The sequence below is a fragment of the Phascolarctos cinereus genome, unplaced genomic scaffold (genome assembly GCF_003287225.1).
Source record: "Phascolarctos cinereus isolate Bilbo 61053 unplaced genomic scaffold, phaCin_HiC Scaffold_1;HRSCAF=81, whole genome shotgun sequence".
NCBI lineage: Eukaryota > Metazoa > Chordata > Mammalia > Diprotodontia > Phascolarctidae > Phascolarctos > Phascolarctos cinereus.
In genome coordinates, this window is record NW_027555514.1 from 103,692,371 (window position 1) to 103,710,349 (window position 17,979).

Below are 17,979 nucleotides of genomic sequence, written 5' to 3' on the forward strand. Positions count from 1 at the left end.
GGCATTTAAGCTGAGTCTTGAACATTAGGTGACTTGCAGTGCTGAGATTCTATCCTTCAAAAACGATTTATTCCAGGGCTCATTGTGAACATTATTTATTATTTGAGGCCGTCATCATATAGTGATGCCAATAGGGACTATTGAAGCCTGAGGTGTCAAGTTGCCTGCAACACTCTCAAAGGTGGCTGGAGCTGATTAAAGTGTACTTGGAAATATTAAACTAAATTAATAAAAATACAATAGAATGTAGATGATGGATATATGTGGTTTTCTATATTAATATGGACCCTGCACAGATCTGTATGTGCCATTTTTGTGGGCCTCATTTCTAGTTGAGTTTGACACCACTGTTGAGTGCCCAGGTGTTTATACCCTTACAATCAATGGCCCCCAACAACCAGACTCTGATTATTCTGTCCCTTTCTGTAAAAAGGCATCAGGGTTTAGACAGACAGAAATATAGACTATAGATACCTTCATCTCTTCCCTGTCTGGCATTTGTCACTTCTCAGTGGCTGTACTTCTAATCTACTCTACACTGAAATTTAGGGTTGCCAGGGGAAACCAGAAAGTTAAGGTTGTTAAATCACTAACTTTAATTGGATGGCCTAAGGGTAACTCTACAAATCTCCTGTAGTGTAAATCATAGAGGGTTTGTGATGGCTGTTACTCTACACTTTGAGGCTTTCTTCACTTTCTTCTGGGTTCCAGACTGTTCTAGACAGCTGACGGGACTCAGAATCCCAATATCTGCCTTCCCGCCTAAGTGGGCAGCCATGTTCCGGTCCCCTCCCAGCCCCCACTTTGTTTAGACAAGCTCCGCTTTCTAGGTTGGCTGACTGTTTCCTCATAGGCCATTCATTCAGTCATCTATCATGGCTCTTTTTGGACTTCTGTGCTTTCCTGGTCATGAAGTAATTGTCCAGCAATTATGCACAGTTACAAGAAGTGGCAATTCATTTGGAGAAATGCTATTTCTCATCCCCCATAGACTGACCTTACCTTTGGATATCGAAAGCTTCCCCTGACTCTGCATAAGGCTTCAAGTGAGTCAATAGAAGATCACAGGCTTGGCTGATTAAGGGAATCACCTGGAAAGGAGGAAAATCAAGTATAATTAAGCACTCTGTACGGTGAATGGACCTAAATTAGCTACGAATGAAGAGGGCTGTAGTGCTCCCTATGTTGGCTGTTATTCTTAAGTATGTAATTGCTGAGCAAAATTCTTTTAGTAAAGGCCTAATACAACACCTCCTTGGGATAAGGTTCTTTTCTTCTCCTTTCCATTTCCTCCTTTCTTCTTCTCTTTTCCCTTTTCTTTTTGATCCCTCTGTCTCTCTTCTGTCTTTTTTTCTTTTTCTTTTTGTAAATACAAGTCATTTTTATTGGGAAAACAGCACTAACTTTTTTTTTTAACATTCATATTAAACCTATTTTCATATTAGTCATGTTGTAAAGAAGAATTAGAACCAATGGGAGAATCAATAAGAAAGAAGAAACCAAAAAAAAAAAAAAGAGAGAGAGAAAGAAAGCAAATAATGTCCTTTGATCTGCATTGACTCTATAGTTCTTTTTCTGGATGTGGACAGCATTTCCATCATGAGTCTTTTAGTGTTGTCTTATATCCTCATATTGTTAAGAAAAGATAAGTCTATCAAAGGTAGTCATCACCCAATGTGGCTGTTACTGTGTACAATGTTCTCCTGGTTCTGCTCACTTCACTCAGCATCAAACCATACAAATCTTCCTAGGTTTTTCTGAAGTCCATCTGCTCATCATTTCTTATAGCACAATAGCAGTCCATTACATTCATACACCACCACTTGCTCAGCCATTCCCCCATGGATGGGCATCCTCTCAATTTCCAATTCTTTGCCACCACAAAAAGAGCTGCTATAAATATTTTTGTATGTGTGGGTCCTTTTCGCATTTGTATGATTTCTTTGGGATACAGACTTAGAAGTGGTATTGCTGGGTCAAAGGCTATGAACAATTTTATAGCCCTTTGTGCATAGTTCCAAATTGTTCTCCAGAATGGTTGGATCAGTTCACAACTCTACCGACAATGCATTAGTGTTCCAATTTTCCCACATCTTCTCCAGCATTTATCATTTTTCTGCTTTGTCATGTTAGCCAATCTGTTAGGTGTGATGTGGTACCTTAGAGTTGTTTTGATTTGCTTTTCTCGAATCAATAGTGATTTAGAACATTTTTTTCATATGACTATAGCTTTAGTTTCTTCATCTGAAAACTGCCTGTTCATATCCTTTGACTCTTCTCTCTTTTCTTTTGGGCTTTCTAAGGCCAAGACAGTGGAGTGCAAGCTGTGACAGATTCTACCAAGTCAGAAAGGATTCAAGGATGGTATTGGTCCATAATGGACATGACATCCTAGGACCAACTTAGCTAAGTGCAAAGAAACTCAGTAACAAAAAGTTGGGCACTAGATGAGGATTTTTATTTTCTGGTCACAGTAACTCATGAAACTCTGTGAAACCCACAAGGTAGTAGCTGGTTGTAGTAGTGCACACCTATAATCCTAGCTCCCAGAGAAGTTGAGGTTGGTGGATTTCTTGAGCTTGGGTGTATGTGGTAAGCTGTGGTAAGCTATGCCAATCATGTGTCCACATTAAGTTTGGCATCAATATGTTGAGCTTCTGGGAGCAGGGGGCCACTAGGTTGCTTGAGAAGGGGTAAACTGGCCCAGGTCAGAAACTAAGAAGGTCAAAGCCCCAAGGTTAAACTGTAGAAGAATCAGTCCATGAGTTGTGGCCCCTGAACTTCCAACCTGGGCAAGATGGGGGAGATCCGGTTATTAAAAGTAAAATAAAAACAAAAACATGGGGTGACTATGATCTGCCTTGGTGGAGGGGCCACTCACACCCATGGCTCTTTGAAGTATGCAACAATTTCAATAAACATTTATTAAGTGCCAAATATATGTAAGCCACCATACTTAGTGTGGGGGAGGGGGAAGATACAAAACAAAGACAAAAATAAACAGTTCCTGGCTTCAAAGAGGCTCTATAATAATAGTTACATATAATGATAATAAGTGATAGCATAAACAATAAGTGATTAAATTATGCATAATTATAGTAGCAATAGTAACATAATAGTAACAACAACAAATGATGATGATGATGATAGCAATGATGATTTCAGCAACCTCCATATATTGGGCTATTTTCTATCTGAAACACACGGGAAAATATGATAATCAGGTAAGTGATGATGATGATGATGATGATGGTGCTAATAGAGTAATAGCAGGATAGTGACTTATTCCAGGGTGGTTTCTATTTGCACTCCATGAAACAAGATCAGAAGAATGATTTTTCTGAAATAATAATAACAGCTTGCATTTATATAGCATCTTAAGGTTTGTAAAGCACTTTACATTATTCTCATTCTCATTCTATGTACATAGATAGTATATACATAGTATAGCACATAGGCAGTAAATACAAAATAAATATGTGGCAATACAGAAATAATTTCCAGAGGCATAGAACACAGAGGATCAGGGTGGGGAGGGAATTGGAAATGTAGGCGATGGCCTCTAGGCTGTGTTTTGAAGGAAACCGGAGATTTTAGGAAGCAGAGTGAGGAGGTGGGGCATCCAGACATGGAGAGCATCTGTGCCCAGGCACAGAGGTAGGAGATGGGATGTCATGTACTGGGAAAAGCAAGGAGGGCCATTTGACTAGAACAGAGCCTGTGCAAGAAGGAGCAATAGGAGATAAGACTGTAAAGATAAGTGGGAACCATAATGTAAAGATCTTTCAATTCTAGGCTGAGGATTTTTTATTTTATCCTAGAGGCAATAAGGAGCTACTAAAGATTTTTGAGTAGGGATTTTCTGCTTCTGGGAACCAAAATGGTGGAGTAAAAAGGTAGTCACTCTCACCCTCCCCTACCAACCTCTGAAAACCCAGAAAATATCACCCCAGAAAAAACCCTGGAACAGCTGAACTAGAAGAAAGACGGGGAGCAGCAGTGCAGCAGTCCAGCAAATGGGTCTCCCAGTGCCTCAGCAAAAATAAGAGAAGCAGCACTACAAAGGGCCCCAGGCAGATAAGCACCCAACAGCATTTATCTGAAAGCAGCTGAAGAAAGCAACCTAAAGTCTTCCTAAAGCCCCAGCCTTGCTGATTCCAACACAACACCAGGTAAGCTGCCAGAACCCTCCAGCCTCCAATTGCCAGCATAAAAGGCCCCAGCACACAAAGCCAGTGACCAAGACCTAGGCTCCCAACACAACAAGCTTGGGTCAGTGCCCTCCACTCCACAGCAGGAGAGCTCAATCTCTTTAAAGGCCAGGGAATAAAGAAACACCATGAGTAAAAAGAAACGTACCATAGATTCATATTATGAGAAGAGTGAAGATCAAGACAGAAATTCTGAAGAGGACAACATCGTCAACAAACCTGCATCTGCAACATCAAAAGGGAATATGAACTGGTCTGAAGCCCAAAAAGCCTTCTTAGAAGAGCTCAAGAAGGATTTTAAAAGCCTAATGAGAGAGGTAGAAGAGTCCTTAAAAAATACAACTGGCCAATTGGAAAAAAAGTACACTGAAGAAAACAAATCCCTTAAAAATACAATTGACCAATTGGAGAAGGAAGTACAAAAACTAACAGAAGAAAACAATCTGTTAAAAACTAGAACTGGACAAATGGAAACTAATGACTCTATGAGAGAGTAAGAATCAGTCAAACAGAAACAAAAAAATGAAAAAAATAGATGAAAATGTAAAATACCTCATTGGTAAAACAACCAACCTGGAAAATCGACTCAGGAGAGACAATTTAAAAATTATTGGACTACCTGAAAATCATGATGAAAAAAAGAGCCTGGACAGTATCTTTCAGGAAACCATAAAGGAAAACTTCCCTGAAGTCCTAGAACCAGAAGGGAAAATAACCATAGAAAGAATGCACCGCTCACCACCTGAAAGAGATCCCAAACTGACAATGCCAAGGAATATAATAGCAAAATTCCAAAATTAGAAGATGAAAGAGAAGTGTCTGCAAGCAGCCAGAAAAAATCAATTTAAATATCATGGAACCACAGTCAGGATTACACAGGACTTTGCAGCTTCTACATTAAAAGACCACAGGGCATGGAACATGATATTTCATAAGGCAAAGGAGCTTGGATTGTAGCCAAGGCTCAACTACCCAGCAAAAATGAGCATGATTTTTCAAGGGAGGAGATGGATATTCAGTGAAATAGAGGACTTCCAAACCTTCCCAATAAAAAGACCAGAGCTCAACAAAAAATTTGATCTTCAAGTACAAGACTCAAGAAAGACATAAAAAGGTAAATGAGACAGAAAGATACAATATGTTGTTAATAAGGGAGGACTGTTTACATCCCTACAAGGGAAGATGACACTTGCAACTCTTGAGAACTGTATTGTTATTACACCATGTTAAAGGAGCATACATAAAAGGGGTGGATATTAGTTGACTTTGATGTAATGATAAAAAAAAATCTAATCAAGTGGGTTAAATGGATCCAAGTAAGTGGATTAGTCTGATCTAAGAAAATGTACAGGAATGTACAGGAAAAGAAACAAAATCCTATTACAGCAGAGGGAAAGAAGGGGGGGTGAGCATTGTTTGAACCTTACTCTCATCAGATTTGGCTCAAGAAGGGAATAACATAATCAGTTAGGTATAGAAATCTAACTTGCCCTATAGGCAGTAGGAGGGAAAAAGGGAAAGAAAAGGGAGGGGGGATAGAAAGGAGGGAAGAAGCAGTAAGGATAAAGGGGAAGAAAAGGGAAAGGGCTAATAGAAGGGAGGAGAGACTGAAGAAGGTGGTGGTCAAAAGCAAAACACTAATGAGGGAGGGAAAGGAGAAAGGAGATTTTTGAGTAGGGGATTATCATGTTAGGTCTATATTTTAGGAGTATTCATTTGGTAGTTGTGTAGAGGATGATTGGTAAGGAGAAAACCTGGAGTCAGGAGGATTAATTCAATTTAGAAAGCATTGATTAAGTGCCTGCTATGTAGCCAATAAATTATGTAAACTGAGCTACAAAAATAAACGATAATAAACTTTAAAATGTAGTAGATAAACATTAAGTGCCTACTATGTGCAGGGGACACTATGGGGGGGAGGAAACTAGATGATGCAGTAGATGGAGCACCAGGGCAAGAGTCAAGAGGACCTGAGTTCAAATCCTGCCTTAGACACTTACTGGCTGTGTAACCCTGGGCAAGTCACTTAACCCTGTTAGCCTCAGTCTCCTCATCTGTAAAATGAGCTGGAGAAGGAAATGGCAAACCACTCTAGTATCTTTGCCAGGAAAACCCCAAAATGGGGTCATGAAGAGTTGGACACAACAGAAAAATGGCTGAATGACAACAACATGTGCCAGGCACTCTGCTCAACATTTATCAAGAACTTTCCATGTGCCAAGCACAGTGCTTTGCGCTGAAGGTAAAGAAAAAGGCCAAAAAATGTCCTCACCCTCAAGATGCTTACAGTCCAACAGAGGAAGACAACACACAAAAGAAAGCTGAAAAACTGTGCTGTGTGCTAGGGCTAGACAGACAAAAATGAACAATTCCTGCCCTCGAGAAGCTTCCATTCTTTAAGGGTAAAACAACATGTATCATATAAGTGAATGCAAAATATATGCCAAGGAGACGCAAAATAATTTGTTCTGGGGTGGGGTGGGAAGAATCAGCAAATGAGTGGAATTAGAAATCAGGTAGGAGACAGCCTTTAGAGTTTAAGAGACAGAGGTAAGGAAGGAATACATTCCAGACGCAGAAGATGAAACATTGTGTATGAGGAACAGTTGGCTGGAACATAGAGTTAGGAAGAGAAATCATGTGACACAAGCCTGGGATGGCAGATAGTAGCCTAGAGTAGCACTTCTTAAACTGTGGGTCAAGACCCCATGGTCGCATGCCTGAATGTGGGGGTCGAGAAAAATTTGGCCACAGTAAAGGTTTCTGAACGCACAATGACCAAAAATTCATTCAAAATCAAATGCACAATGAACCTGAGGTGTTTCTGGCAGTGGTTGCCTGTGCTACATGGCACAACTTCACTGCAGCCTTGATTCTGAATACACAATATGTGAACTTTGCACTGTGCATGTCGTCATGCCATGGCAGTGCCCACGAACCTGCCAGAAACACTTCGGCTCAGATTGAAGACTATTGTATGTTACGAATTGCAACATTTCTACTGTACATACAAAATCATTAAAAGGATTTTGGCTTGGGATTAGGACAGAATTTCCAACAATTTCTGAAATGGCCCTAAATATACTTCTACCATTTTGTACTATGTATTTCTCAGCTTTGGTGATTATAAAATCAAAATATCAATCAACTCTGAAAAACGTTGAAGATGCTCTACATCCTACAGTATCAAATATTACACCAAGATTTAATTCTTTATGTAAAAATAAACAAACACATTCATCTCATTAGTATGTGAATGTTTTTGTCTTTAATAAATGATAAAATTATATGTATACCAAAGAATCATTTTAAAATAAATTTCTTTATGATTTATTATTGGTAAATGTTTGATTTGTATACCTATTTTATATACCTATATACCCAGGGTCGCGTAAAAGTATATAGGGTGAAAAGGGGTTGTGAGTGAAAAAAGTTTAAGAAGCCCTGGCTAGAGCCCCATCATGAAGAGCTGTCAAAGTCACGCATTAGAGTCCTAGTGAGAAGTGATGAGGGCTTGGGTAGAGTCTTTGTGAGTGGAGAGAAGGGGATGGATGCACGGGATGCTGAGGCAGCTAGATGACATTAGTAGATAGATCCTTAGGCTTGGAGTCAGGAGTCTGAGTTTAAAACTTGCCTAGACACTGAATATTGCTAGCTGTCATAAAGACAGCCACGTGGCACAGGCTCTGGGTCTGGAGTTAGGAAGCCATAAGTTCAAATCTTGACTTAGATACTTACTAAATTTGTCTCAATTTCCTCAATTGTAAAATGAGGGTTATAATAGCATCTACCTCCCAGGGTGGTTTAAAATTAGGTAACTGTAAAGTATTTAATGCAGTGGCAGGCATATAATAAGTGCTTAATAATAATAAATTATAATAAATGCTTGCTTCCTCTCCTTAAGGCAGGTCACTTGACTTTTCTCAGCCTCAGTTTCCTCATTTGTAAAATGAGGATAATAGCACCTACCTCACAGGGTTGTTGTAAGAATAAAATGAGATGATATGTATAAAATATATTTATGACTTGTAAATCACCATATACATGTTATTATTATTATTATTTTATTGCAGCAGTATTACAAGGCTTGGGAAATGATTAAATACATGGGAGTGATTGAAAGGGTAAAGACAAAGCTAACTCCAAGGCTGAAATGATAGAACTAATTTTTCAGACAATGAAACCACAATGGAACATCTAAAATCTGTACTAGATTCGAATTCAAATCCAACAAACATTTATTGTCTGTTAAGGCACTAGACAAAAACTAATTATGCCCTGCTTCAAGAAGCTTACATTCTCTTGGAGGAAGATAAGAGAAGGTGATGTGTGTGTGTGTATATGTGTGAGTAAAATGTATTAAGATAAGTAAATACAAGTTAAATAGAGGAGAGAGTACCACCAGCTAAGGAGGTGATCAAGAGAGGGAGTATTTATGAAGAAGGTGCTGCCTGAGCTGGGTCCTGAAAGAAGACAAAAGATCTTGAGAAGCAGATTCAAGGAGGTAATCAGCTCTGGACAGGGAAAACAACCCCATGTGCAAATGCACAGGAGTTGGAGATGGAGTGTTGAGTTTCAGGGACAGTTAATCATCCTGTTTGTATGTAACATAGAGATTGTGAAGGGGAGGGAAGTAGAGTGAAATGAGAGTGGGAAAGTAGAATAGGATTGTGAAATGTTTTAAGGTAAGGCTGAGGAATTTGTATTTTACCTTAGACACAATGATAAGGGTTTACTATAGTCACTTCATACTGGTGCCTTAGAGCCGTGTCTTGGAAACTAGCAAATGCTCCAAATCTGGGCTTGATTTATTATTTTGTTGATTTTCTAGACTTAAGAAAGTGGTGGAGAAAATGTTAAAAATACAGATTAAACTTAAACGTGTCATGTGAGCCCATATTTTTATCCCCCAGAGAGCTGGTGGTTAAACATTTACCAGCACACCTTCGCATTCATGGATTTTAAGTGGGGGATTGACATGATACGACCCAAGCCCAAGCTTTTGTCAGCTGCATAGAGCAGTGGTATCAACTTACATAGAAACAGGAGCCACTAAAGCGTACTTAAGAATTCCTGCAGGAGTGTATTCGCACAGAAAACCACATGTTAACATTATCTATGCTCTGAAGTATTTTATTTATCTTGTTGAATATTTCCCAATTACATTTTAATCTGGTTTGGGATGTGTTCTGGGCTTCACCACATGCTGCCATTGGACTGCTTTTGACATCTCTGCTGTAGAGCGTGGTTTGGAGAGGGGAGAGACTAGAAGTAGAGAACTCTATCAGACAATAGAGTAGTCTAGGTGAGAGGTGAATTTGGTTAGCAGCTATGTGAGTAGAGAGAAGGGGACGCATTCAAACGACATTGTAGAGATAGAATTAAGAAGACTTGGCAACCAAGTTGATACGGTGGGATAAGGAAGAGTGAAGAGCAAAGGAAGAATCCAAGGTTGTGCCTGGGAGAATGATGACATTCTCAGAAGAAGAGAAAGTATGAAAGTATTAAGGAAAGTTTATGCGCTTCATACCAGCTGCCAGTTTCTACCTTAACCTACACAAATCCCATGGAATTATGTAAAAAGTGGAAAGAAGGAAGGATTTGGGGAAAGTATTGCACACTTCAAGGGTGGGGAGGGGGGAGAAGGGAACAAGCATTTATTAAGCTCCTACTATGATCTCATTTAATCAATGGATTCATTATGTTATGATATGAGTACTCTTCCTACCACTGTAATGCAGATCACAGCCCATTAGATAAAACGTAAGTCTCCCAGTGCCTAGCAGAGTGCCAGGAACACAATAGGTATATAATATGTGCATGTTGATTGATTCACCAATGCCTTTTCCTTCTATGTGATTCTGGTCATGTTTCTGTCACAAACACTCCATAAATCTACCCAAGGTACTGTAGTCTCTCCTCGAGTTCTTTTAATATTTAATGGACACCAGTGTGACGCTCAGGCCTGTCAGTCTATTTTTATCTCTGGATGTTGCTACTTCCACTTCCTTATGTGGTCATGCATGTCATGAATACTATCTTTTATGCTGCTTCTCATCTGCAAGTCCTTTTTGGCAATACTCTGGAGCCTTTTTACACCCATCGTGAGTCTTTGTTTGCCCTTTGAGTCACCTTCAATTTTGGTTCATCAGAGATCATGCTGTGACCATGATTTGTAGCTGTCTAGCATTGCCAGGAGAATATGAATGTAGCCCAGGGTTACTTAGACTTAGAATCGCAGAGCCTTTGGGCGCTCAGACTGTCTCTTTAATGGGATCACAGATGCTCTGGAAGACTTTCCTAGGGAGACAGAGAATTCTTGGGCTTAGATTGTTAATGGACAGTCTGAAAAGTTTTTCAGGAGAGCTCTGTTTATCTTGAGGCTGCAGTATGTTTTGGGGTACCAGACAAGGGAGGCAGTAAGGTGAGAGGGAGATACAAATAGATGAATGCCTGGATCAGGAGGTGAAAAGAGAGAAGACAAATGCAGGGCATGAACAGACTAGAGCTGAGAGCCAGGGGTGGAGAACCTGCGGCCTTCTAGGTCCTTGGGTGGCTTTTTGCAGGAGTCCAAGTTTTACCAAACAAATCCTTTTATTAAGGGGATTTGTTCTGTGACAATTAGTGAAAGCCAAGTCTAGTCTGCCCCTCTCCTTTCTTCTGATTTCCCTGAACACAGAGATGATTTAAGGCCCATCACAGCCTTTGTTTAAATGTTTGTTTTTATTTGTTACTTGGTACTACTAATAAATTATATGCCCATTAATAATGAGTTTTGTCTAAGTCTACACATTTGTGGTTTGAGACACAGAGGGGAAACTAACCCAGTGGAGAAGAGATTTTCTTGGTTTATCCCAGGGTGGTACTAATCTGATTAGAGAGAGTGCTAAAATTTTTTTACAATTTCTGAGAAAATTGCAGACAATATCTATTAGGTTGCCTTTGACCCCAATAAGACAATATTTATAAGGAAATGAGTCATTTGCAGACTGAAGGGTTGTGGTGGTGGTGGTGGTGTGATATGTTTGTCCTGTGCACTGTCTATACCATCCCATGCCACACACCACAGGTCTCTAAATTAGTGGTTTAAAAAAACCCCCAAAGATAGGCTTTAGAAGCTTAGGATCACTGAAAACAAATTTCTCATATGAAGCCCAACCCAGTCTCTCTTTTTTTTTTTTCTACTCAATTCTGGGCCAAGTTTATCCTTCATCTGCAATGCTTGTCCATGAAACATACCTACTAATATGCTAACGATGGGCTATCTATATAACTGCATTGCCTGCTTCGTGATGACCAGTAAAACAGATAAAGATCCTGTTCAGTAAATATTGAAATCCATTAAATGCTTTGTCTAGAACCTGCACTAGATTTAGCAAATATTCTGGTTATAGACTGCACAAACACAGACTATGGTCTTTATCTCTAAAATCTGCCTTGGTCCCAAAGGCACACATTTCACTTCTCTGACTATAGGATGGAATCTCGGAGTTTGAAAGGACTTCAGAGATCAATCACCTGTCTACTCAAAGCTCCCATCCAATTCAGAGACCCTCCTTTATGAAATCTCTGGCAGATGCTCATCCAAGCCTTTGCTTAGATATTTCTAGAGATGGAATGCTCCCAGTTTCAAGAGGCAGCTTCTATCATTGCTGGGTAGCTCTGTTAGTTTGCTTCCAAAATGCATAGTGCAGTAACAGGCAGATACTGTTGGATTCCCTGGATTTATGGAGCCTCATAGCCAGAACCCAATTCTCATGACTTTTTTCCTCCTGACCTTTGTATTTGGACATAGCTGGAAGGCTATCCAAAAGGAGGGGGATTTTTTTGTTTTTAGCTATGCCAGTTTATTCAGACCATGTCTAAGGTGGGGAGGCCTTAAAACTCAGGAGAATTCTTGCTTTCAGTGAACTGGATCCAGGAGTCTCATGAGTGGCTTTGATTTCAGTTTGGTCCAAATGTTGCTCACATGGACTCCCTTTCATTCACTTTTTTTCACTTTTGCTGCCAGACTTCTAAAGAGTGAGCACTTTGTGGTAATCTGGCATCTGCTCCTATCAGCTAACTAAAACGATTCCCTCCAAAGTCACTTGTAAAATCTTAGGTCAGTATTTCTCTTCCATTGGTCTCTCTTCAGCATTTGATTATCCCCTCTTTTGTTTAATTTAAAAAATATTTTCTACTACTTTAGCTTTCATGACTCTGCACTGTTGTTTTTCTTCTTTACCTCTTTGATCCTTCCTCTTCTGTGCCTTTCCTTGGCTTTTCTTTCTCCTCCCATCTCCTAAATGTGGGTGTTCCCCTATGCCCTGTCCTTGGGCCTCTTCTCTCTCTAAAGCAAGAGTTCTTAACCTGGGGGTCCATATACCCCCAATCTATCTGTGAATAGATTTCAGGTGGTTCATGAACTTGTATAGGAAAAAGTCTATATTTTTGTTTTCATTAACCTTTGGTTTCTTTTGTAATCCTATATATTTTATTTTATGCATTTAAAAACCTGATTCTGAGAAGGGGTTCACAGGCTTCACCAGACTGCAAAGGGGTCCATTACATAAAAAAGGGTAAGAACTCCTGCTCTAAACTTTTACCCTTGACAAATATACCACTTCCCATGACCTCAATTATTGGCAGTGTGTTCTTGACTCTCAAACTTTTATTTCCAGCTCTAATCTCTCTCTCTCAAACTCCAGACTGACATCTCCAACTGCCTGCCAGAAATAGAACACAAATTCTCTTCCCCCCTTCCTACCGTACTGACCCCACCTCAAACTCAACATAGCCAGACTGAACTCATCATCTTTTCAAAGAAACTGTTCCATCTACAGAATATCCATTTTCTATTAAAAGTATGACCATCTACCCAGATATTCAGTTGGGTTCTTAACCCAAGAATCATCTTTGACTTTCCCCCTCAGTTTCTTAAAAGTACGGAATCTCTGGGTTGGAATGGACTTTTGAGGGTCTCCTGTCCAACCTGACCAAGAATCTGCTCATGTCAAATCATTTGTCTTGAGAAGGCTTCTCTATCTCCACCAGTTGAGATCCTATCCATACTTCAATCCTTCATCCTTGATCTGGAGATCAAGTGACAATTGCATGAAGCCTTCCTTCCCACCCCAAAGTGGGGTCTCTCTTGTTAGTACTTTAGGGATATCTAAAGTTTTATATTACTCTTTATCTCTCATGCAGTCTACCTTATCTTGTGATTATTTGCACAAATATGTATTCATTTTTGTTAATCTATGAGTTGTTTGGCAGTAGGTACTACGTCTTATTCATCTGGACCTTCTTATATACTGCCCTACACAGACAGATCTTGTATGTAGTAGGCACTCAATAAATGTTGGATTATAAATGTGCACATTACAGTCAAGCGAGGTCTCTCCTGTTCTATATACATGGAATTAGTTTTTTTAATTAAGTGCATGAATTTACGTCATAGCTGTTAAATGTAATCTTGTTGATTTTAGTTTAGTATTCCGGTCTGCCAGTATAATTTTAAATATTGAGGCTGTCATCCTTCCTGATTTCTGTCATCTGCAGATTTGATAAGCGTGCTTTTCATGTCTTCATCCAAGTCTTTTTAAAATCATTGTAAAAAAAAATTCCTCCTCTGAAGTCCTCTTTGATGGATCATTATGGTAGTGGTAGTTGCTGGGCCGGAGTGGGGGAGTAGTCCTTGGTTCAAAAAACCGATGGTAATGAAAGGCACGCCTTAGCAGGTCCTAAGAAGAGGAAATGGTTTCTAAAAGCTAGCACCAAGGGATCTGATGTCTTATAGCACACCAGATTTGGAAAGGCCTCCAAGTAATGAATGGCTTTTGGCTGAACTAACTCATTCTGTGCTAAGGTAGGCATGGCTTGGGTAGTCTAAATTGGTAAAAAAAAAAAAAAAGACTGGATACATAGATGAACTTGAATTTTTTTTTAAAAGTAGCTGTATTTATCTGTAAGTATTGTATCCCACAGTAGAATGTGAGTCAGAAAGATCTGAGTTCAAATATGGCCTCACTTGCCGGTTATATGACCCCAGTTGGGCAAGTTACCTAACTCTGTTTGCCTCGTTTCCTCATCTATAAAATGAACTGAAGGAAATGGCAAACCACTTCAGTACCTTTGCCAATAAAAATCTCCAAATGGGGTCATGAAGACACTGCAATGGCTGAACAACATTGATGGTGGACTTGGTCCTCAAAAAATAGACCTTCGCCTTCTACTCTCTGCCTTCCACTTTCTTTTTGCTCCCAAATATAACTTTCCAAAAGGTTTTTGTCTTATTTATAATTTTCTCCCCTTCATGAAACTTAGTTCATAGTAAGCTTATAATCTTCCTGTCACTGACTTATAGGGGCCATGCTGTCCTTTCGCATTCACCATTAATGAAGTCCTTGTCCTTTTGCTTATGGCTTTTCTTTTTTTTCCCCCTTTTAAAAAAATTCCTTTTTTTTCCCCCTTTGGAGGCAATTGGGGTTAAGTGACTTGCTCAGGGTCACACAGCTTGTAAGTGTCTGAGGCCAGATTTGAACTCAGGTCATCCTGACTCCAGGGCCAGGGCTCTATCAACTGGGCCACCTACTAACCCCTGCTTGTGGCTTTTCAAAATCTGAGAGTTTGACTTGCAATCACACTGATTTCATCAGATGCCTTCTTCTTCTCTGTTCTTACTCTTTGGGATCATTAGCCATTACAGAGTCATAATTTACATTGGATCATCTGTGTAGAACTGCGAGGGCCCTCAGAGTCCAATGTCCTCATTTTATAGATGAGGAAACTAAAGCCCAGGGAGGTTAATTATCTTTTCCCGATCCCACAGGAAGTAAATATTAGAGTAGAATTTGAATTCAGGTCCTCTCCTTCCAGAGCCAGTACTGTTTCCACTGTACCACATTGAATCATTTGGAGTCTGTCAATTCTAATTAGCCACATTCTCCCTTTAACGTTATATAAAATGTTACTACAAATTGTGCTGAGTGACCCAGAAAAAGAAAAAAAAGAATTATGCAACCCACCACTAAATTCATAGGATCATATTACCTAGAACCGAAAGGAACATTCTGAGTTATCTAATCCATCTCCCTAATTTTACAGATGAGGAAAGCGTGGCCACTAAAAGTTAAATAAATGCTTTGCTCCAGGTCACACAGGTAGGATGAGAGTTGGATTTGAACCCACATTCTGTGACTCCAGAGCTAGCCCTCTGTCCACCAGGGTATACTGCCTTCCTAATTCACCCCTAAAGCAAATAAAGGATACCCCTTCACTGTAAAATAAGGACATTAGACAAGACGATCTCTGAAATCCCTTTCAGCCTTTATGATTCCAAGTCACACACCTCATTCTCACCTACCATTGCTTTGGGCCCATGAGCCAAAAAAACAATTAGCCTAGGGCAACAGAGACTTGTAGGGATGGTTCCATGTATGAGTCAGAGTCCATCAGTGCCCATCACATTCTCTTAGAATCTCTGACTTCAAAGGAACAAATTGTCCTAGAGGATATAACTCCAAACAAAAAACGCATGTGATAATTGTAGCTTGTATGTGTATAGTATTTTGTACTTTTCAAAATCCTTTCACATTAATTATCTCTTTTAATCTTCACCAGATCCCAGTGAGGTAGGCAGGCAATGTGTCATCATCCCCATTGCATGGATGATGAAGCTGAGGCATATAAAGGTTCAGGTTCACACAGCTAGTAAGTGTCTGAGGTGGATTTGAACTCAGGTCTTTCTCACTCTAAGTCCAAGGCTTTATCTACTACACCATGCATACATACCCTTTGTCTTACATTAAAAAAAAAAAAAAACACACACACACATTAGTTTTTCTGAGTGCCACTTGATGGCATGTAATATTTGATATAGTGTGCCTCTGACTACCCCCCCACCCCAAAATAGCAAGGTCCCAGTGCACAATTAGCTGACCCCTAAAAATCTATGGAATGGGTCACCCTCTTGGCTATGAGGAAAGTGTGCTCCATGTCTATGAATGGGAAAACAGCCTTCTCCATGTTGACAAAATTGACTGGCCTACCACTTATTTTTGTATGACCCATGAGCTGAGAATGGTACCATTCTTCATGTGGGCTAGATTTGGTTCACAGGCTGTAGTTGTAGACCCTTGCATTATAGAATCTAGACTCTAGGTGATCTCTCTGGTCACTTTCAGAGCTGTAAGTCTATGAGCATTGCTCATGAAATAACAGATATTTTTAAAATTTATTCTACTGGGTGTCACAGAGATACCATGACAGATGATAATGGGCTACATATTTTAAATCATTCCATGCTCTGATAGAATGTAAGCTCCTTGAGGTCAGGGACTATTTTATTTTTGCCTTTGTTTTCCCCAGACCAAACCCAGTGCCCGGCATAAAGTAGGCATTTAATTCTTATTGACTGACTAATTTTTTTAAAGTGAGTATGTAATAAGTAACAATGGATTCAATATCTATTATTTGCATTGTGCTTTAGTCTCCAAAGTGCTTCAATATACATTATCCCATGTGATACTGACAATGGTTGTTGTCCTTCATTCTGACATCACTATGTCAGGGTCAAGGTACAGTGTGTCTGACTATGGTTGGCCAGACCAGACCACAGGTCAGGCACAAATAGTCCATAGGAGTATCTGGAGTGGAGGTATCTCTAAATTTGTGCATTTCACGTTTCCTTTGAGTGACGGCAGCTCTGCTTTGCTCATAGAGCACAGCATCTTCTCTGATGAGGGCACACCATGCCGGGCATTCCTGTGCCAGTGTCTCCCATGTCTCACAACTGATTTCAAAGTTCTTCAGAGAGACTTTGAGAATGTCCTTGTATTGCTTATTAACAATACTTCTTTGAGGCCAGATAAGGAAACTGAGACTTGGAGGGGTGAGAGAATGACTGCAGGTCGCACAGCTAATAAATATTAGAGATCTAACTTCTAGTCCAGTGTTCTTGTTAACCTTTGAAAAATATGAAGCCAAAAGAAGTTGGATACTCAGTGCAAACAAGACTCAAGGATTTTGGTTTTGTTTTTATCTTTATTTTAACTTTGGCTTGTTTGGGAAAAAAGAAATGAAACTCTTGAACCCTCAGTTGAAGATCAATAAATAGGAAAGATCGAATGCCCTCCTTCCATAAGAGCATTTGTTGAAGAAGCACCGAAGGATTTTTTTTAAAATCCAAATTTCTGTGCAAATTTTGCTGTCAGGTCAGTAACCACTGTGGCCATCAACATGTTGAACCCTTCTGATGACACCGAAGTGCTTGTCAGGCATTGTAACCAATCAACATTTACTGTGAGGAGGTGGTGACAGCTAGTGTTGCTAAGCAACGCTCCCCCTCAACCCCCCCCCCCAGTCCCTCACAGTTGGGTACCGTTAGATAGATGTGCTGTTCTCACTAGTGGCCAGGCAGAACACAAAAGCTTTTGCCAGTGAGAAACCAAATTATAACCCAGACCTGGGTCCATCACACCCCCAACCCAGAAAGGAGTATGTTTCCTTTTAAATGCAAATAGAAAAAGAAGATTTTAACTAGAGCTTAAACAGTCCATCATTATACTGATTTTAATTAGGAGATTGGGTGTCAGTGGAATACAACTTTGTCACAGGATAATGGTCCCTTGCTGGTAGATAAATGCAGGGACACTTCTAGAAAATGGGCATCTGGTCAGGCAGAGACAATGTATTTTTGGACTCTGAAGTATTTATTACCCTGACCACACTTGGTTATAATGACTTTCATTTTTATTGGTCTGAAGGATTGAGAAATAAAACTAAA

General features: G+C 39.8%; 1 protein-coding gene across 3 annotated transcripts in view; it reads right to left on the reverse strand.

Moving 5' to 3' along the window:
• The window catches only part of TBXAS1 (thromboxane A synthase 1), a 238,005-nt gene that overhangs the window by 117,211 nt on the left and 102,815 nt on the right, over positions 1–17,979 (reverse strand). For all 3 annotated transcript variants that reach the window (XM_020997953.2, XM_078153401.1, XM_020997954.2), the window contains one exon: positions 1,003–1,091. In XM_020997953.2, the coding sequence (XP_020853612.1) occupies positions 1,003–1,091 (89 nt within the window). The remainder of the gene's footprint in view (positions 1–1,002; positions 1,092–17,979) is intronic.